The sequence below is a fragment of the Rhinolophus hipposideros genome (genome assembly GCF_964194185.1).
Source record: "Rhinolophus hipposideros genome assembly, chromosome: 25".
Classification (NCBI taxonomy): Eukaryota; Metazoa; Chordata; class Mammalia; order Chiroptera; family Rhinolophidae; genus Rhinolophus; species Rhinolophus hipposideros.
Window position 1 is genome coordinate 12794035 of NC_138071.1, and position 22294 is coordinate 12816328.

Consider the following 22294-nt stretch of genomic DNA (forward strand, 5'->3'; position numbering starts at 1 on the left):
GTTTCCTGAGAGGGGTGGGTGGCATTTGACCTTGGCCTTGTAGAATGTTTGTCATTTTAGTAAGCAAAGCTTTTAGCGCCGAGACAGTAGTCATGTCCAGGCATAGGAAATAGCATAAAAAGAGGAGTAGAAGATTCAGGCATGGGTCTTGTTGAGGAAGGAAACAGTTGGGAAGATAGCTGTTGGGCCCGGCCCTGAGCTAGCCTGTTGGATGATACCCATAAGTAGTGACTAAGTAGTCTCTTCCAGCCAACAAAAGACCAGGATGCATGTTGAGAACTCTCACGTGAACTTGCATTTGAACTTGATAGCGTGCTGGTGCTTCTCAGATCAAAGAAAACGGAATATTATGTTGAATGAGCCCCCACCCCCTATGGAAAAAAACACATGCGAACTTCACAATCTTAACCAGTTTTTAAGTGTTAAGTATATTCGGTGTTATGAAACAGATCTCCAGAACTTTTTCATCTTGTAGAATTGAAGCGCTATACCCATTAAACAATCCTCACTCCCTGACCTCCAAGTCCAAGGTAACCACTGAGCTCCAAATTGTTTTTTGACAGCTGGCTTAAGAGAAGTTTCCAGACTTCATTTAGTAACATTGCATGATAAGATATGTGGGTAGCAAATCTGGTGTTATTTTTCTCATTTTTTTGTCTTGCTAGGGGAGAAAAATAACATTTTGTTGATGTTCTAGGTGTCCGGTAAGCTTGCCCCCCCCCCCCCTCTCGCCCTCACTGTATTTACGCTCCTCTTTATGCAATGTAGTAACCACCTTAATGCATTTTAGGGTTTTACTTTTCCATCTTTACCATGATCCCAACTTAAGAAACCATGAATGTAGCCTGCCTTTGGTAGGGCTTTAAGATCACAAGATGATGTATCAGGTAGGAAAAAACTTAGGGTACATTGTTCTCTTAATGCTTAACTTTACATTTTGTAGACTTCATGCATTAGACACAGATTGGCTTAAAATTCTTTTGTTTACTCTAGTGTGGTGCTTGTGTTACCAGTTGTGAAGTTTTTCTAGCATTTCTCTCCATCACCTGTTTTAACTGTGGAAATTCTTCAGGAGCACTCCTACCCTTTTTCTTGGGTTTTCTGTGTCCAGTTTTACATTGTAGGTTGTCCTGCAATATAGGGTCTGGCCAGGTGGACATAGTCTGGAACAGGTCAGTTAAGAGGCAGTATTCTCTGAAGAGAGTTTTGGTTATCAAGAGAGTTGGACTGTCTGGAGGTTGCAGATTTCTTTGTCCAATTATATAGACAGTTATATAGGGTGCTTGGCCATTGTGTCAGGAGAAAGAAACCACACCAGCTACTTTAACAGAGACAACTTAATGTTATGGAATTATTAATCAGGTATGGGAATACTGAAAAGCCCAAAAGAGAACCTTAAGGGTCACGTGGAGGTTTTAACTATCATCTCCCTGAGTGAGGAAGCAAACTGGAGGGTGGACCCATTGGAAGTAGGGCTCAGCCCTCTGTTGCGCTGACGTGTATGTCTCTAAGCTTGGATGAGTAATTTTCTGGAGCTGAGACCCAGACCTCCCAGGTAATTGGTTCTGGAGAATATGAGGAAGTAAGTGTGAGGAGATTTTTTCCGGGAGTGTTGGAGAAATGCCAGCTGGAATTAGTGGTTGCTACTGGAACGCCCCGCCACCGCTGGGAGGGAGCAGTGCTGGGTGCCTGGAGGGGCTGACTGGCATAGGAAAGAGTTCGTCCCTTCTTCTCCTTGTCCGTTCTCCCTCTAACGTCCCCGATTGGCAGAGCCTAACAGAGAACCAGCTGGCAAAGCAGAAACATGGCTGGCACTTCTCCCACTCCAGCCTCACAAACTGGAATTTTGAAAAGGTTAGGTTGGAAACTGAGTGACAGTAGCTTCACAACTGGCACAGATACTGTGTCCAAATTACTTCATCTCGACGAGCTTCTCAGGAGCTGGTGGCTTTGGTGGACAAGTATTACGTGTCAGGTCTGTGGGGAACTGTCTGTGGAACCAGATGTGAGTGGAAAGCCAGTGGGCAGTCTGTCACTTCTTGCTACCGTGGTGGTACTGAGGCAGATGATGGGAACTAGCACAGGCTCTCGGGCAGACAGATCTTTCGGGGGAGTTTTTGCCCCAACATACGTTATCTTGGGCATGTTTTTTTCTCTGGGCAGTTAACCTCTCAGTTGAGTAAAGCTAATAATTCCAGCTTTATTGGTTGGTATAGGGATTAGAAATAATATGTTTAAAATTCTAAGCACATAGTAGGCACTCACGTGGTCAGTGATGTTTATTTTGCTTTGTAATGAAGTGTTATAGAAATCTGGAGTGCAGCCAACCCTTTGTGTTATGGGAGTCAGTCAGGAGGTCCCAATAGGAAAGGTAAGTGTGGTTGTCACAATGGGATAGTGACGTGATTGACAAAGAAATGTTGTTAAATCAGCACAATTCAAGTTTCTTTTATGGCTAGAAAAACAAGGGGCTTTAGAGTGACACTGCACAGCACAGGACCCAAACCTGCACTGTCACAGACGCAGGCACAGGTCTCAGGTCTCCTGTCATTCCCCAGGACCCACACAGCTGTGGATGGCAGCTGCTGCCACAGAGTAAGAAGCTCCCTACTCAGGTCACCGGCCTGTTCGATGAGTCCGGTTACTTGCCTGCTTGCTACTAGGTGCACACAACTGGTACAAAATAACCCCAAGACATTCTTGAGTCTGTTTATTTCAGATTGGGTGAAGGGATGGTCTATTTCCCAGGAGCAGCCCGCAGCAGGTCCAGCTCCAGACTTACCACGATCCCTTCCTGCCGCAGAACAAGGCATAGTATGTATATGTAATAAAGATGCCTTGCCAGCTGGGTGTTGGATCTGAATGAATGTCTGTGCTCTTCAGTGTTCTGGTCTCTCCTTGCCCATATTTCTCCCTGGTAGCCGTGGGTGATAAGTGTTGTAGTTTTCTGATTAATGACAACGTAGACTCTGCCGTAAAAGAAGTCATCTTTGTTCTGTAGGGTTAGAATGATACCTGTCCTGAAAAGGTACAGGCCTCGTTTGATTGAATACTTAAACACAGGCTGAGAGTACTTTGAATTTGGTGAATAAAATATGTAACACTAGACCTGGCAGCCTGATTTAGACCTTGGAGTGAGGCAACTGGCAAGGCAGAAACTCAGCGTCTGAAGGGAGACCTTTCTGCCGTGCACTTACATAATTCAGTCGCGTTTTTGGAAATGCACCACAATCTATTGCACAAATTTGACTGGAAATCTGGCTCAATTGAAGGTTCCACTGGCACCAGCTAAATAATGGTGTAATATCCACCATCATTTTCCCTTCTGTGTTGTTCCAGGAAGAAACTTTAATAATAATGATTATTTTTTAATATGGCGAGGAAGGGAGGGAATTCACAAAGAAGCATTTCTCTAACAGAATGATATTATCTTCTGAATGGGTTCACCCGCTCTTGCTATGTGTTACAGAGAAAATTGGTTTCCCATTGTAAGAGATTTATTTTCTTTTCCTCCTGTTCCTTCCTCCTCTTCTAGAACTGTGGGAGGGCCTGTGGCACATCACCCTGCTGGATGGGTTTCATCTGGCTGGTAGCCTGTACTTTAAGTAACGGGCTTGTCTCTTCTGAGGGCAGCAGCTCTCCGTTTTTTTGCCTGGGGATGAGGGGTAAGAAATGTGGGAGAAGATTTCTCCATTACTAGAAACCATGATCTGGGGCCAACTGGTTAATTACGAGCTTCCAGTGAAAAGGAAAGAATTTGTGGAAGGGCAGAGCCTGTTGTGATACACGGGTCCCTGCTGGTTTCCATTTCCCCGCAGACCTCCAGGCCTACTTTCGTCCTTGCAGATTCTTTCTCCCGGCTCCTTTTTTTTTTTTCCCTTTCCACATTTAAACTCTGGTTTCTTATTTGTAGATTTTTGTGTGTCCTTTCCAATGAAGGGAGTTCCCATGCGAACATTGATTCGTTTGTAATCTATCTTCAGAGCTATTAGTTCGGTACGAAGAAGTGCTAAAAGAGGGGTACTATTTTTTATTTCTTCTCAGCTCCATTTGCTCATTTGAAGAGCATGAGAAGAGTGCGTTCACTGGGCAAAACTTTACACCTGTTAGTAGTGTTGCAGACTAGCCTTTCCAGAACACAGGAAGGGCTCTACAATCTCTTACTCCCCTTTTCTTCTGTTCTTCCATCATAACCACAGAAAATACTGCCCCAGCAAATTCCCTTGCTTATGTTTAGTTTGATCTCAAATTTATGAGTGTTTTGGGGGATGCTGGTACTTTTGATGGCACATTAGGAAATCACCCACTTTTCTACAGTAGGTCATCACTTACTTGAGTGTTGAATTGTCACACTTGATATTTTTTGAATTAACAGGTGAGCTTTACTTAAACTCTGTATAGTATTATATGTGCTCTAGAAGGATGTCTGGTAACTGGTAGCTAATGATAGGTTGAGGATGTATTTTTTTCAAAGATCGTAAGTAATCAGATTTATTATGTCACACTTGTGGAGAGAGCAGAAGATTGCTTTGAAGTCTTAGCCGGGTCAAAAGAGAACGCACTGATAGTTCGGATTTTGTTAGTTTGGGTTTTTTTCTAACATTACACAGTGAAACTACCAACAGTACTACTTTTGTGTCACTGCTTACAAAGAGCCTGGGTTTTACAGTGAGTTCCCTAGTCTAGAATATTTTCATCATTTTTCAGTAACATACTTACCTTTGGTGTAGTACAGAATCATATCTGATGACGGTAGCGTAGGCTCACTAGAAAGAGTTCACATTCAGCTTATGCTATACAAGTGGTGTTCATTTGATGATTTTGTTAACAATGGTATGAACCACAGTCATGTTCTCTCCCCACCTTTGTTTTCATTCACTTTGATGTTTACTGACCAGTTCCATTTAGTTCCCAATCACTAAGTGTAAGTGTATTTTGACTTTGAAAAATATCTTTCAGACTGGTCTTTTTGTATTCCTCATACTCTCTGTGTTAGTATTTTCTAGGAATATGGCGCTATGCTAGGTACTTTCTAAGTGTTCTACAGATCTTTTTTTCTCTCAGATCTTCCCTCCTGTAGCCTGGTAGGAAAGATAAGACCTATCTGAAGTAATTAAATTATGGAAATACAAGGCAGAAAGTGATTAGTGCTAACTTTGGCTTATGTGTTCTGTCTCCTGACATTTTTGCTCTTGTTAATATCCATGTTAGATGTTGTAAAACCCAACTCAACGTAGCTTTGCTTCTTAGTAACACTCAAAATGTAGTTGGTTTTCCCATGGCATTTATATTACCTGAAATATTCCTTCAATGTGAACTTAGAGTTGCCTTAATTAGTACCAATATATTTTGCCCTTTTCTGATTTTTTTCCCCAGGGTTTTGAAATAAATTTGCCTAGTTTTTCACAGCAAAGTCATACGCCGGGGGTGCCAAAAAAATGTATACAAGTGAACACTTGGGTCAGCGTGGCTCAAGCAGTAGTTCCCCGTAATCAGAATTGTTTGGACGCTGGTGGTAACCACTTTGAGCTCCTCTTGTCATTGCAGAAGTCAAACGTGATTGTATTCATCTGATGTTATTGGTATACTTGAGTATTACAATTTTAATAGTTTTTTCCTTTCTTAAAATGTGTATACAGTGGTTTTTTTGCACCATCTGTATAATGCCAGGTGATTCTTAAATGGCTGATTCTTAGGAGCAAACTGAGGAAAGCCAGGAGCCAGGGCCTTCTGGGGCGAGAATCATTGTTTAGAGCACGGGCTTGTATTCTGTTGGTAGGCAGCAGTGAGCCATAGCGCACTTGTGAGCTTTCACTTTCTGTGGCCTTCCTGTCGGTAACAGGTAGTGCTGACCTTGTATTCCACACTGACACCTATGCCTGCATTTGTGAAGGGACCCCATGCGGTTGGCTATGTGGATAATGGTCTTGGAGCCTTTAGAGCCTTCAAAGTATGTAGTCTTTAAATCCTTAAGTCTTGACAAACTGTTGGGGAGGGGGGAATTGATGTTCGGATTCTTTCTTCTCCCCCTTTTTCTATCCCCCATCCTTATTGCATCTGAGCAATAAATAACACGTGCTTCTGAAAATCCTCTTGGTTGGCTAATGTAATTGAGTAGGAGAGCAGTTTCCAGAGATAACGCTCCCCTCGCCCCTCGCCGCATGGTCTTGAAAATGGGACTTTAATTTGGGGACGTGAAGTTCCTACGGAACATAATCGTATGCTGTGCACTGCGGATGATGGGTGAATCCCTTCAAGGACACGAGGCGGCCCAAAGCAGCGTGGCTCCTTTCCCTCTTTGGACACCGGTGACACGCTTCTCCTCCTGTCAGCTTGCTGGGAGACATTTGTCAGCAGCGTTGTTTCTTGGACTTGCCACTTCCTCTTATTTTTTGCTGTCACCATGGCTAGTCCAGGCAGGTGTAGAGCAAGCCCTGGGTGTCTGGACAGGGGAGGGGTTCTGCCTCATCCTGCTGTTCCCCGGTGAAGGCAGGTTGGCTTCTCTCTTGATTCTCAGATCCCACATTCAGTCTTCTTGTAGTTGGGCTGCAGGTATATTTGAAAATCTTGTTTGCCACCATTACTAGACTGTTTCAAGTTGTCTTTTCCGTGTCAAAGTGAAGTTCAGGCATAGTTTGAATTACCTTCAACTACATATGCAAAGACGAACCTGAATCCCTCAGTTGTTCCTTACTAATTTTTTAAAACCATTTTGACATTAATCGCACTCATTGTTGCTTTCTGACTTTTCACACCTTTGAACTCCTCTTTCTTCTATTTCCTTTGGTTTCAGTGGGGCCAGGTGCTCCTGGTGCCCGGTGCCCGGCAGCATTTCGCAAAGGGCTGCCTCAGCCCTCCGTGCTACTTACTAAGAATGCAGAATTGTGGAAGCCACACCAGCCCTCCTGAGTTAGAATATCTGGTGTGGGCCTGGCAGCCTGCATGTTTACAGACTCCCAGGTGACACTTAGGTACAGACAACCTGACAGCCCCTGACGGGGGCTGCCTGCCTCTCGGCAGTAACAAGCCAAGCAGGTGCAGTGTGTGGCTCACCAGCCCTGAGCCTGGACCTCCGGGAGGGCTGGGATCAAAGTCCCCACTCCACCACCACTTGTTACGTGACACGAGGCCCAGCACTTAGCCTTTAATCCTCACTTTCCTTGCCGTAGAATGGGGATCAGAATCCTTGCAGCCGTTCAGGTAGCGTCGCTGACCGCGTTAAGACTAGCTCGACCGGATGGTTATTGTAAGGAAGGAAAGTTTTCCTGGCTTCATAGCATCCCTGTCTGGGTCTAAAAACTAAGCAGGCAAAGACATGTTATCAGCAGAAAAGCATACACATGTATATCATCTCAGTTTTATGGGACACGGGAACCTTCATAAGGAAATCGAGACTCAAATGAACAGATCTGAATATTTTTAAGGTCTGATGGAGAGTGGGCAGCTGCAGAGAAATACGACATGATGCAGGTCAGAGAGTCTGAGGGAGGTGTATAGTCAATGGGGGATGTTTAGCAAGGGCTGTCTGTTTGGATTCTTCACGGTGTTCCTTTTTCCTTGGAAATAAGGGTGGTTCTTTCCTCTAAATATAGGGAGGGCATCTCTTACATGAAAGGGAAGACGGTGGGAGGAAAATCAAAATGACCTTCTTGCTTCTGCCATTTTCTAACCCCCCTTCAGCTTGAACCCTATCATTAATAATAACAATTATTATCATACCTTAAATTCCAGTGTTTTTCACATGTGTTATTAGATTCCCTAAACATGGGATCAGCAGCATCAAATAGGATTGTCAGAAAAATTGAGAAATTTGAATGTCCTAGAAAAGCAATGAAACCCACTTCTTACATAATCATGGGGCTGTAAGTCCAGCCCCCTTCCATTCTCATATCTGTGAATTTTTATAATCATGTTTCAGTGTTTTTTTAAATTTTGATTTTCATTTTCATTTTGATTGCAGTTTTTATTGTTTGCCATTCCTCCTTTGCTTCCTGGAAATATGTATGAACTCTTGCCCTGTTGGGAATTTGGGACTCACCCAGACCACATTTCTTCTAATAAACCCTATTGACCATTAAAAGGTGTTTTGTTTTGTTTTTTATAGTTTTTGGGAAAATGAACTAGAGCTAATTGGGAAATAAAGAGACAACTCTTGGCGAGATGTTTGGATATATGAATCTCCTGTGCATGGTCCTTTACGTATAGTGCTGCAAGATGTTTTCCATTTGGCCAAGGTGGTTACAATTTTGAACCCTTTCCCAGGTGTTGACTGGAGCTTTCTAGTTGTCAACCTACCTTTTACAAAAATGTGCTGCTGTGTGTGTTAAGATAATCAAATAGTGGCTACCCCGTTGGATTTTGTTTCCTGGCTGCCAAGGGAATGGAAAGGTCCTTGACTGTAAATATTCCTAGGGCATGTGGTAATGTTCCTATTTTTAAGTCTATAATTCAAATGGAAATTGCAGCCTTTTTTTATTAAAATGACATGTGTGGCAGGACAACTGGGACTGGCCCATTATTTACTGTTTGAAATTTTATCCATTTTAATCTGATCATGTCTGTTGTTCTTAATTTAATTCAACAGTCTGTTTTAAGATCTTCATAAGAGTAGGAGCATTTGAGATCTTGTTTCCCAGCATTGTCGTCAGTTGGCTTAAATAATTTTTTTTATTAGTTTCGTATGTACAAAACACTGTAATAGTCAGACATTTATCATTTATACCCCTCACAAAGTGATAACCCTCCTCCCTCAATCTACGACCCCTCTGACATTGTACACAGCCATTATGTTTCCACTGTCTCTATTCCTTATGCTGTACTCCACTTGTGACTATATATATGTGTATATATATTTATATTTATGTACTCCACTTGTGACTATATATATGTGTATATATATTTATATTTATGTTTATATTTATAGTTGACATTCATTATTATTTCAGCTTCAGCTTCAAGTGTACAGCGCAGTCGTCAGGAATCTACACCGTCCCTGAGGTGGTCTCCCTAATGAGACAAGTGTCCATCGGATACCCTACAAAATTTTTACAACATTATTGATTATATTCTCCAAATTGACTTTTGTATCCCCGTGGCAATCTTGTGTTTACCGATTGTGCTTTCTAACCCCCTCACCTTTCCCGTTATCCCCACCCGTCTTCCATCTAGCAACCCTCAGTTTTTCCTCTATGTCTCTGAGACTGTTTCTGATTAGTTCATTCATTCATTCTATTCTTTAGATTCCACATATAAGTGAAATCATATGGTATTTGTCTTTCTCTGGCTGACTTATTTCACTTAGCATAATGTTATCTAGGTCCATCCATATCGTTACAAATGGTGAGATTTCGTTCTTCTTTATGGTTTCGTAATACTCCATTGTATAAGTGTACTACAGTTTCTTAATCCAGTCATCTACGGATGGGCATTTCGGTTGTTTCCGAATCTTGGCTACTGTGAAAAGCACTGCAATAAATATAGGGGTGCATAGATTTTTTTTCAAATTAGCATTTTGGAATTCTCTGGATAGATACCTAGGAGTGAAATTGCTGGATCATAAGGTAGTTCCGTTTTCAATTTTTTGAGATACCTCCATACTGTTTTCCATACTGGTTGCACCAATCTGCAATCCTACCAACAGTGCACGAGGGTTCCCTTTTCTCCACATCCTCCTCAGCACTTGTTGTTTGTTGATTTATTGATGATAGCCATTCTGACCAGAGTGAGGTAGTATCTCATTGTGGTTTTTATTTGCATTTCTCTAATGATTAGTGAGGTAGAGCATTTTTTCATACGTCTGTTTGCCATCTGTATGTCCTCTTTAGAAAAATGTCTCTTTATGTCCTCTGCCCATTTTTTAATTGGATTGTTTGTTTTTTTGGTGTTGAGTTGACTGAGTTTTTAATAAATTTTGGATATTAATCCCTTATCAGATATCATTGACAAATATCTTCTCCCATTCAGTAGGCTCCCTTTGTGTGTTATTGATGGTTATCTTAGCTGTGAAAAAACTTTTTAGTTTGACGTAATCCCATATGTTTATTTTTTCTCTTATTTCCCTTGCCCGAGGGGATATATCAGTAAAAATCTTACTTCGGGTAATGTCTGTAAACTTTCGTCTTATATTCTAGGAATTTTACAGTTTCCGATGTTATATTTAAGTCTTTAATCCATTTTGAATTTATTCGTGTGTATGGTGTAAGGAGGTGGTCCAGCTTCATTTTTTTGCATGTGTCTGTCCAGGTTTCCCAGCACCATTTATTGAATAGACTGACTGTCTTTACCCCAACGTAAATTATTGCTTCCATTGTCGTAGATTAAATGATCATATAGGCATGGATTTATTTCTAGGCTCTCTATTTTGTTCCATTGATCTATGTGTCTGTTTTTATGCCAGTACCATGCTGTTTTGATTACTATAGCCTTGTAGTACAATTTGATGTCAGGTATCGTGATACCTCCCACTTTGTTCTTATTTCTCAAGATTGCCAAGGCTATATGGGGTCTTTTATGGTTCCATGTAAATTTTAGGATTATATGTTCTATTTCTGTGAAAAACGTCCTTGGAAGTTTGATAGGAATTGCGTTGAATTTCTATATTGCTTTAGGCTGTATGGACATTTTAACGATATTAATTCTTCCTATCCACGAGAATGGTATGTGTTTCCATCTATTTATACCTTCTTTAATTTTTCTCTTCAGTGTCTTATAATTTTCTGAGTACAGGTGTTTTACTTCTTTGGTTAAATTTATTCCTAGGTATTTTATAGTCTTTGAAGCACTTGTAAATGGGACTGTTTTCTTAATTTCTCCTCCTGATATTTTATTATTGATATATACAAATGCAACTGATTTCTGAATATTAATTTTGTATCCTGCTACTTTACTAAATTCATTTATCAGTGCTAATAGTTTTTTGGTGGAGTCTTTGGGGTTCTCTATATATAGTATCATGACATCTGCATATAATGACAAGTTACTTCCTCCTTACCAATTTGGATGCCTTTTATTTCTTTTTCTTGTCTGATTGCTGTGGCTAGAACTTCCAGAACTATGTTAAATAGAAGTGGAGAAAGTGGTAACCTCGCCTTGTTCCTGATCTTAAGGGGAATGGTTTTAGCTTTTCCTCATTGAGTATGATGTTAGCTGTAGGTTTATCATATATGGCCTTTATTCTGTTGAGATACAGTCCCTCTATTCCCACTTGCTGAAGGATTTTTATCATAAACGGCTGCTGAATTTTGTCAAATGCTTTTTCTGCATCTATTGATATGATCATGTGATTTTTATTTTTCATTTTGTTAATGTGGTGTATCACTGATTGATTTGTGGATGTTGAACCAACCTTGCATACCAGGAATTAATCCCACTTTATCATGGTGTATGATTTTTTTAATGTATTGCTGAATTCTGTTTGCTAATATTTTGTTGAGGATTTTTGCATCTATATTAATTAGGGATATCAGCCTATAGTTTTCTTTTTTTGTAATGTCTTTGTTTGATTTTGGGATCAGGGTGATATTGGCCTCATAAAAAGTGTTTGGGAGCCTTCCCTCCTTCTGGGTTTTTTGGGATAGTTTGAGGAGAATAGGTGATCATTCTTTTTTGAATGTTTTTTAAAATTCTGCTGTAAAACCATCTGGGCCAGGGCTTTTGTTTGTTGGGAGCTTGTTGATTACTGATTCAATTTTCCTTGTAGTAATCAGTCTATTCAGGTTTTCCGTTTCTTCTTGAGTTAGCCTTGGAAGGTTGTATGCTTGTAGAAAATTGTCCATTTCTTCCAGATTGTCTAATTTGTTGGCATATAGTTGCTCATAATAATTTCTTTAAATTTTTTGTATTTCTGTGGTGTCTGTTGTCACTTCTCTTTCATTTCTGATTTTATTAATTTGGGTCCTCTCTCACTTTTTTTTGATGAGTCTGGCTAAAAGTTTGTTGATTTTGTTTATCTTCTTGAAAAACCAGCTCTTGGATTCATTGATTTTTTTTTGTGTGTGTGTGTGTGTGTCTATTTCATTTATTTCCGCTCTGATCTTTATTATTTCCTTCCTTGTACTCCCTTTGGGCTTATTTTGCTATTCTTTTTCCGGATCCCTTAAGTGTAAGGATAACCTGTTGATTTGTGATTTTTCTTGTTTCTTTAGGTAGGCCTGCATTGCTATAAATTTCCCTCTTAGGACTGTTTTCGCTGCATCTCATAGATTTTGGGTCGTGTTTTCATTTTCGTTTGTCTCGAGATATCTTTTGATTTCTTCCTTGATCTCATTGTTGACCCATTCATTATTCAGTAACATGTTATTCAGCCTCCATGTATTTGTGTGTCTTCCAATTTTTTTCCTGTAGTTCATTTCTAATTTCATAGCACCGTGGTCAGAGAAGACACTTGGTATGATTTCAATTTTCTTAAATTTATTGAGACTTGTTTTGTGGCCTAACCTGTGGTCTATCTTGAAAAATGTTCCATGTGTGCTTGAGAAGAACATGTATTCTGCAGCTTTGGGGTGAAATGCTCTGAAAATATCGATTAAATCCAACTGGTTCAATGTGTCATTTAAGGCTACTGTTTCCATATTAAATAAACTCTTACAAAAATTAAAGTTAAAATAAAAGATCTTCATAGAGTATGTAATTCTATGTGGCTACTTTAATATGTTCTAGTTCAAGTCTCCTTTTAAAAACAAAACTCAAACTTGTTTTTTTGACTCTGGTTATTTGAGAGCACGTTTGTAGTTAAATTATTCCCTTCTGCCTCATTGAAATATATATCTATGAAACAATATTTTAGTAAATGTTTTTGGAGGATAAAAAGGAATTTAATGCATTTCTTATAAGGAAAAGAATGGCCAGTTATTCTGCTGCAAAGAGGAATAAAGTATTTTAAAATTTAAAGGGTTGTCCAGTGTTGGTGGTTTTCTTCTCCCTAAATGTTTCTGGCTTTAAGAAAAAATCCAACGTTACAATAATCTCTCGTAACCATGTAACCATTATCTCTCGTTCTGTATTTTATAACATTGTTATACTTTTGCTGCTTATGTAGGTCTATGAAGAATGTTGGCTTACATCTGTTTTTAGTCTATATTTAAATGGGATTTTACTGGATCAGTCTACAACTTGTTTTTCTGCTCAATACTATTTTTCAAGTTTGTTCATTTGTCATGTTGCTCTAATTCAGCTTAACTGCTCTGTAGCGTTCCTCTCTGACTCTGCCATAAACTGTTACCATCAACATTGATAGGCTCGTCTTGCACATGTCAGTCTTTTCTAGGGCATAAATCTACCTGTAAGTAGAATTTCCTAATTACAGGGATGTAGAGATCTTACACTTTCACCAAACAGCTCCATGTTGAGATGCCATTTTATAACCCCCTCAGTGGTGAAGGATACTCCCATTTCCCCATATTCTCATCTTTAAAAATTTTGCCAATATAATGGCTGTCCTATAGTGTATCCTTTTACATTTCCCTGATAGGTAATAAAGTTATATTTTTTCATACACTTAAGGTCCAGTTGGAGTTCTCTTGTGAAATGCCTGTTCACACCTTTCACCAATTTTTTCTAGTTCTTCCTTTCTTTACTGAATAATGAGAAGTAGTCAGAAGGGAACTGCTACATCTGTCCACCTAACAGTCTGCATGCACACACCTGAGCTAAATGAAGGGTGCTCTTACCGTGTTTCCTCGAAAACAAGACCGGATCTCATATTAATGTTTGCTCCAAAAGACGCATTAGGGCGTATTTTCAGGGGATGTCTTATTTTTTCATGTACAACAATCTACATTTATTTAAATACAGTCATGTCATCTTCTGGAACATCGTCATAACATACTAAATGTGTCCGTCTGACTGAGGATCTTAACTGGGGCTTATTTTTGGGGTAGGTCTTATTTTTGGGGAAAACGGTAGGTACAGCGTTGCCTCCTTGCCTGCTGAAGGACGTGCCTCAACCGTTCTCTCCTCTGTCCTGCATTGTCACTGTGACTGTCCCATCTAAAATCAAAACCTGCAGCACCTTCTCAACCTGCTTCCTTTGCCAGCTGCCTCATCACCTTTTTGTCCTCCTTTGTGGCACAATTTTGTAAAGCATTGTATGCGTACGTACTTGCTTTCTCCAGTTCTTCTCTTCCCATTCCTGTTTCTACTTCCAGTCAGGGTTTGTCCCTACTGCTCCCCCAAAATTATTCTTGTCAAGTTCCTGGTGCCCAAATTTAGCTTAATCCAGCATACACATCTTGGTCCTCATCTCACGTGTTTTGCCTCATTCGACACTGTTGGTCGTTCCTCCGTTCTCAGTTCAGTTTCTTTCCTTGGCTTCTGGGACATAACACTCTGGTAGTTTCCTCCTGCTCAGCTCACTGACTGCTCCTTCCTTCTCACTCTGCTTTGGCAGATTTCTAATTCTTTACCTATCATGTTGTCGTGGCTCAAAACTCAGTGCTCGGTCCTTTTCCGTCTCTTAGCTTTAAATACCACCTGTCGCCATCAACTCCCAAGTGCATATCACCAATTCAGACCTTTCCTCCAAACCCCACACTTGTCTATCCAGCTGCCCACGCGCACCATCTCCACTTTAGCAGTTCAGCCTGTCCACACCTGCTGCCCTTCCGATTCTCGTCCACTTTCTCTGGTCTGCTCTACCTGTGGTCTTCCCCACTCTCATTTGATGACCCCACCCGTATCTCTACTTGCTCAGAAAAAGAAACCTTGGAGTCACCTTTGACACCTCCTTTCGTTCACACCTCACATTCTATCTACTTTCAAAATATATCCAGATTCCGACATCTTATTTCCCTCACCGCTACCTCCTTGATGTGATCGGCCATCATTTCCTTCCTAGATTATCATCATAGTCTCATAATTGGTCTCCCTTTGCTCTGCCTTTCCTTGCTGCAGTGTCAGATCTCAACACAGTGGCCAGTTCTTTCAGCTGTTAAGTCAGCTCTGTGCCATTGTTTCCTCTCGCTGTCCCCGCGTATACTCCGCTGTCCCTGCAGTGGTGTCTTTGCTGACCCTTGCATTCACCGGGCATGCTCCTAACTCAGGCCTTGGCATCGGCCGTTGTCTCTGCCTTCCTCCAGATGATTACATCTCAACCACCTTTGAGTCTTTGCTAGAATGTGATGTGATCGGGGCAGGCCTCACTGAGACGACTGCAGCTGTGGCTCTGCCACGCGTTTCCCTCTGCTCTGTGCTGCCGTTCCTTTATCCTCTTCCCTCATCAGCCACTAAGAGTCTGTGCTTTGGCCTGTCCCTTTGTTCGTGATGTCTTCTCAGTAAAGAGCCTTTTTTAATTTTAGCGGAGCCACATTCATCAATCTCCTTTTCTCATAGTTTGTGTTTATTCGGCCTTGCTTAAGGCATCTTGCAGTATCCCAAGGTCATTAGCTAATTTGCGTACAGTCTTTTGGCTACAGCATGGGCTGGATAAAATTAAGCCTGAACAGGGTTTGAGAATAAGGCCTTGATTGGAGGTCCCTTCCATTCCCTGCAAACGACTGCTGGCCACAGACCTCATTTTGTCAAGCAGCCAAAAGTATCTTCCTATAAAAATGCTACGCTTGTTTAGATGCTGAAATGCGGGTGTTGGGCCTCCTTCCCAAACCCTGAGAGCTACTGATGACTGAAGTGATCTCTGCTGTGAGTCATGCGAGGCTTAACCTCCTGTGTCATTTCTCAGGAAGCACAGTGATGGCAGCACATACTGGTTTGTGTATTGTCCACCCACCAGATGAAGCAAGCATTCTTTTCTATTTTTATTTTCTAAAAAATATTTTCATGTAAATTAGAATCTAAGCTAGACAGTTCTTTTTAGCAGGCAAGATTTAGCTAAATCCTGTTTTCTCAGAATGCATTCCATACTTCAATAGCCTCTTAGAGATTTCAGAGGCTGTTATGTACCTGGTAATTTGGAGGAATTGCTTTTATTTCGTAGTTTCTTGGGGACTTCTAATATCTCTCTTGTAGGATGTTTGCAGATGTCAATAGCTACTAGCTCTGAAGGGTTCGTAACGAGACCATTCTGTTTTCACTTGGTGATCTCTTGTTTTCTGCTTGTGCTGTTAGTTCTTTCCTGGCTTCACAAGAGACGTGTAATCAGACCGATGCGGCAGTGTTTTTTATTGGGGTGTTTGTTGGTATACTATTTGTTTTCTTTCATTCTTTTGAGGATATTTTGGTTTGGCCCAGCCCTGTCAAGTGTCTTAAGGAAAGGATTCTTGTTCAGCCAGCCGTTTTCACACATTTTGATGGCTCTCATCCCATGATCTGTATTTGCGGGCTCGTTGGAGCTGCATTTCTTACCTTTCATTTATTGTTTTGGAATTTCAGTCAAGTGATAGTCCTTTATACAGCTGGTGTTTCAGGATAAGTGGGGTGAGGTTCTGATGTTCAGATTCTGTGACAAGTCATAAGGTTACGTAAGGTAAATGTCGATATTTTGTTCAATTCATTTTTTTTAAATGTTCACTTAGACTTGTGTAATCACACAGCTACTCTCTGTAAATAGACTGTCCTCTATTGCTTGGTGAATGTGAACACATTGGCACTTCTTTATTCCTGAGGGCCGACTCCGATAACCATTGATGTTGTGTTTATTACAATCTTGTTCATTACTGGTACCTAAGCACCTTCTGTCCAGCAGATAGTCTTACCATATCGTTGAATGTCATCATAAACTCTATTCTATGACTTATACGAGGTGTGATCAGAAAATAGCGATAAATGTGTAAATTAAAAAAAACTTATTACAATAAAAGACACATTGCCCTTAATCACCCTCAAAATGCTTCCCCTTCCTTCAAACATACTCATCCCATTGTTCTTGCCACTTTCTGAAGCAGTTCTGGAAGTCCTGTTTCGTGAGTGTCTTTATTTGCTCCGTCGTGGCTGCCTTGATGTCCTGAATCATTTTGACTTGGGGGAAGAGCCAGAAGTCGCATGTGCCAGATCTGGTGAATAAGGTGGCTGAGGACACACCGTAATGTTTTTACTTGACAGAAATTGCCGTATGCCAGAAGTGGTGTGTGACGTAGAGGATGATGATGGAGGACGAAACCGTTTTCCCGTTTCGTGTTAATGCATTATTCGTGATCCATGATTTACGCGCTCTTTCAAACACACCTTCTCTCAACTGTCGCTCACACCCGACTGACCGCACTGAACAAGTTGAAACTTGTCACACAGTGTTGTTAAGGTTTGATGCGCTGCTTCACATATTCAAGATCCGTGCCTTTCTATTAGATGGTCCTCGGCAGCAGCAGTCACCAGATTTTTTAATTAAACTTCGCACCTCAGTAGTGAGCCACTATTTTCATTTGGCTGCCTGGAAGTTTATAACATACCCATAGTCCTGTACCCTCTAGCCAGGCAACTCTACACTGCCCCATTGTACTTGTTATTTCCTATAAGAAAACTTCAGTGTCGTATTAGTAAAGATTTTCATGTTTAGGACCACACCTTACTTATTAGACAGTGATCACGACAGCTGTGGACCTTGATCAGAGCTTGGTCATCCCATCGGTTCCTGTTCAGAGTATGTGGGTCACCACACATCATCTGCGAGAAGGACTACCTAGAGACTCACCTCCGTTTCTGAAGGTGCCTTAATTTCCTAGAAGGGCACTGGAATGACGCTGCTGCCTTTTATTTTTTTTAAACCAGAGGAAGTAAGAGACAGTTGGATGTTGACAGTGAAGCTCAAACAATTATCTACATTCTGATAAGAGATTTACAAGTTATCTTGGTGGTGCCAATGAATTGAAGTGTTTAAAGGACACGTCCTGGACACCGAGGCTCAGTCAGGGTCCAGGAAGAAACATTTGGTATTTCAATTCCCTTGACCTCAACATTTTCATTAGGATTAGTTTTAAATATGGAGCATCAAAATGAGAAAGGTTCCTTATTTGAGAGTGGTTGGCTATTTAAGAAAACAACTGATTTACATACTTCTTTGAAAAAAGAGTGGATTGCACAGAGATACCTTGTTCTGTCCGACGTGTAACAACAGATGGCAGAGCCAGGGTGGGCTAACCACAGCCCTGGGGAGCAGCAGTCTGCAGCTCCGTTTGCACGTAGTCCTGGCGGCTCTTCTTTCATTGAATTTTTTTCAACGACTATCTGGGTCCTGGAGATTCATTCCCGAGTCTGTACATGTAGTTCTGTTCTTGTAGCATACCAGGTCGTTGTGTATCATTCTGCATATTTCTGTTGTCATTAGTTCATCCAAGTATTTACTGAATATGTTCTAGAGGGAGGTACTGTACTTGGGGTCACAGAAAACAACAGAAATGGGTAGGATCTCTGTTCTCATGGGACTTGGGAGCTGGTGGGAGAGACGCAGTATGTGATTCTCCCAACCGATCTAGCCAGTCTGGGCTCTACGCCTCCACACTCGCAGTTAAAGGCCAACCTCCTTGACTTCGGACGCCTGCCACCATGACCTAGAATATTGCAATCCTCTTATATTCCGCCTGTCATCCATTTCCATGTCACTTCCGGTTAATTCATGTCTTAACCGTGGTTCTTGTATCTCTTAAGTTCCTATCCATTCCCGGGTCCGTCACCTTCATCTACACCCTCTTCCATATTCTCAGTCACACTGCTCAGAGCAGCAACCTATTCTGGGCCCATGAGGTGATGATGTATTGTGTGTGTTTATATTTGCGTGTGTATGTTGAAATGCCATTTATTCCTGCCTCTTGTTTTGTTGTTCTTTTTTTTTTTTCAACTCTGATTTTCTTCCTAGTTTTTTCCTATTCTGCAAGCTCACGTGAAGTCTCACCTTGTCAATGAAACCTTTCCTGATCACTTCTTTCCTTCCACTTTCCTGAATTCTTACGGCACTTAGTGCCTAGTGTGTATCACACAATTTAGCATGTATTCAAAATGGTTTTGTGTTGCTATTTCGTATCTGTAGGCTTTCTTCTATTCTGTTAAGTTATAAGAATTTTGAATCTATGATTATAATGTATATTTACAGAGTGCTTTGTGTGTGGCCAATAGTTGGTAGGTGCTTACTAAAGGCTTACCTAATAGTAGAATTAGATTTATAGTTTATCTATAAATATTTGAAGGGCCCTGTTCCTCCTGAGTTTCTTCTGTACCACAGTATTGATGAGCATTGATGTTTCCAGTTTGGATTATTGCATTCCATTGCTTATTTTTGAGCCTGTCACGTGAAAAAGATAATCTTATTCCTTGTAAAGCATTTCATCCAAATATTAATAATTTACCATATATCTGGCACGTATTTAATTTTTGTGATACCGGCAGGTACGGAGCCTATTTCAATGCATTCTATTATCTTGTGCTGTTATTGGCTGTGTTCATGGGTAGGTTTTGTTTTTTCACCCCCATTCCTCATGTGCTGTTTTATTTTGTTTTTAGGATAAGAACAAGAAACTACGCCCCCTGTATGACATTCCCTACATGTTTGAAGCCCGGGAATTTCTTCGAAAGAAGCTTATTGGGAAAAAGGTAAGTGGTGACAGAAACATATTCGCAAGTGGGTGGGGATTATTTTAGGCTGGGCCCTTGCGATGGAATGTCAGACCAGCAGATGACACTCCTCCACCACGTCAAATGGAATGACTTTGCTGTGTAGGGCTGCGTGCCTGTAGATCAGGAAGTGGTGTCCCGTGGGAGAGGTTTAAAATTGGGGCCCTGACCGCAGTGCGATTGCCAGCGCCCTCCCGACAGGCTCTCTCCAGGGTCCAGGCTCCGTTCCAGTTTTAATAACTGCAGATTGCCCTGAGCTCCACCACTTGGCTCTCTTGTTCGCCCAGGCCACCTCCACTAAATGTCGGTGCAGTGGGATTTGCTGGTGCGGGAAGATGAGCGCTGTTTCTGCCTCCCCGACTTCTGAGGGATAGGTTGGCTGTGGAGGATACGAGGGGCTCCCCTGGTATAGAGCATGCACTGGCACGGAGGGAAAGGTGGTGTCCTGGCTGTTCCGGGGATCCTGCTGGAAGCTCACTGGCTTTCAGGCCAGCGCAGCGGCTCAAGGACTCTCGGTGCCTTTCCTTGTGTTGGTAGATCAGAATATTCTATGAGCAGCTGCAGGACCTGCCGTGTAGGAAAGCTGCTATGAGCTTCCCTGGCCGCCCCACGCCAAGTATCCCGGGCAGGTCTTTGTGTCCGAGATAATCAAAGGAAATAAATGGATATTTCCTTTGGTGATTAAGGGAAATCTGTTCAGGCAGGGACTTTGGTCATCTTTTCCTTACCTTGATTCAGTGGGCCAATGTTTTGGGCCATTTTTTATTGTATCTTCAGAAAGGTACGCCATATTTACTCTATACGTGGCCTTAACACCTCAAAGGCATATTCGGCATTCTTCACCTAAATGCAGATTTTTAAACTATTGGCGATGTGGCCAGTTTGCTAAGGCTCTGGCTTTTGAACTAGTGCCAAGCAGTGTATAATAAATATAAATATAACCAATTTTATTATGTACCATAGTCACTGGGATGATAAATTATAGCCAGCGATTTTGAAGTTGGGCATAAGGTGAAATTGCTAATTTTGAGATAGAGAAATCAAACTGGATTTCCTGAAACGAGTATTAAATCTCCTCAGGTTCCTTCAAAGAACAGGCTCATTTGTCATCGTAAAAACCCTGACAGAATGCTGTATTCATTCATGAAGTGTAGTGCGAATGATGGCTTTAAGCCTTTTTTCAATGTCTGGGTCTCCTGTTATCTGATCTAATGTCCAACATCTCTATTTCACCAACTTGATACCGTATCACTTATTTACTGGCTCATGAACAATTGCATAGAGACAAATAAAGAATTCCTTCACACATGTGGATTTGTATTGAAGTCCATCCAAAATCACATTGAAAAGAGTGGCAGCGCATATTTGATTCACGAGCAGCCAGTTGTGTGGCATGTTACAGCATCCACCTGGTTTATTTGAAGATTGCCCTTCCCTCATTCGCTTTCATCTCAGGGAGCGTAGACCACAGTTTATTGCAGCAGCTGCTGGTTGGCCGTACGAGGTGAGCCCAGGGTTCTGCTCTCAAACCCCAGGCCGTTGGAAAGTCCTCCGTCTCCGGATAACAGGACTGACCTCAAGTGTCAGATATGGTGGCAGTTCTTAAGCAGTTAGGTTCCTTCTTGGTGGGAGAAGCCTTGTTTACTGATTCCTCTGCCTCAGAGCTGATTGGATTGTATTTGTGCGGAGCCCAAGTTTTGTCCCCCATGGTGACATTGTATAAATGATGAATACTGTATCCCTGCGTAGGGACTAGGAGGCAGCTCAGCTCTGCTGAGCTGGAACATTCCTGACACAAACTGCTTTTCCTGACTCACCACCTGAAACCACTTGGCTGTCTTCTGGGCCCATCCGTTGGCGACAGCAAATACTCATGTGCTCTGGAGGCTGGGGGCAGGCAGGGCGGTCATCGCCTCCGGGGAGGCTAGCATGTCTCCTCACATCCTTGCCCGTTCCCTTCAGACCACTGCAGCTGCTGGGCACGGCACGTGGCGCTTACGAGGCACCGAGAAGGAGCCTGTGTGCCTGTATGCACGACAGCCAATGAGGGCAGCGTGACACAGCTTGAGCTAAATAATGGAGGTAAAATCGTCTGTTCCGTCCAGACTATCATTTGACCATCCTAGAGTCTATAATATGACAATTTTGAGTAGTTTCTGGAATGCAGAGAGGTAAGGTTGAAGGTAAACGGCTAAGGCACTGTGTTAGATTCAATGGCCTGCATTTCAGTCATGGAAATTCACTTTGATTCACTCCCAAGATCTAATTCTGGCTAAATGCCTTAATTGGAGTAACTACGCACTTCCCTGAGCCTTGGTTTTCTCACTTGTGAAATTTGCCTTTCCTCTCTTATGGCGTTGTTATGAGAATCTGGGATGATGCTAGTCCTTCTAGATGCCAGTGAGATGTGTTTTGTTTTGTTTTATAATGCTGCTTTCGCTTTCATATAGAATCCAGCATACCTTTACTTTTTTTACTTAGGATATTTTTACTGGCCCTGGGGTCAAGAGATGTGAATCAGTGTGCAACTGATTTGGCATCAACCCATTTTACAGATAAGTGGTACTTAGTTAGATATGGCCTCAGGGTTCTAGCTGCCACAAAATGAGTATCTGCTTGTGCTAGAGTGTGTGAGTGTGTGTTTTCTCTGGTTTGAAGGAGAGGTAGGATATGAGTGTGTCCTGGAAGTGTTTCAGAAGCTGTTGGAACTGCTATACTGCCTGGTGGGACGCCCTCCCACCCCCTGTTTACCATCTGCCATCTGTGCTTTCACTAAAACCTTGACTAAGGAATATGCATGGTG

General features: G+C 41.6%; 1 protein-coding gene across 1 annotated transcript in view; it reads left to right on the forward strand.

Annotated features, from left to right (window-relative positions):
- SND1 (staphylococcal nuclease and tudor domain containing 1) overlaps positions 1 to 22294 on the forward strand; it is a 412208-nt gene that overhangs the window by 138807 nt on the left and 251107 nt on the right. Inside the window, exon 11 of the mRNA XM_081038319.1 lies at positions 19381 to 19470. Coding sequence (XP_080894445.1) covers positions 19381 to 19470 — 90 coding nt within the window. The remainder of the gene's footprint in view (positions 1 to 19380; positions 19471 to 22294) is intronic.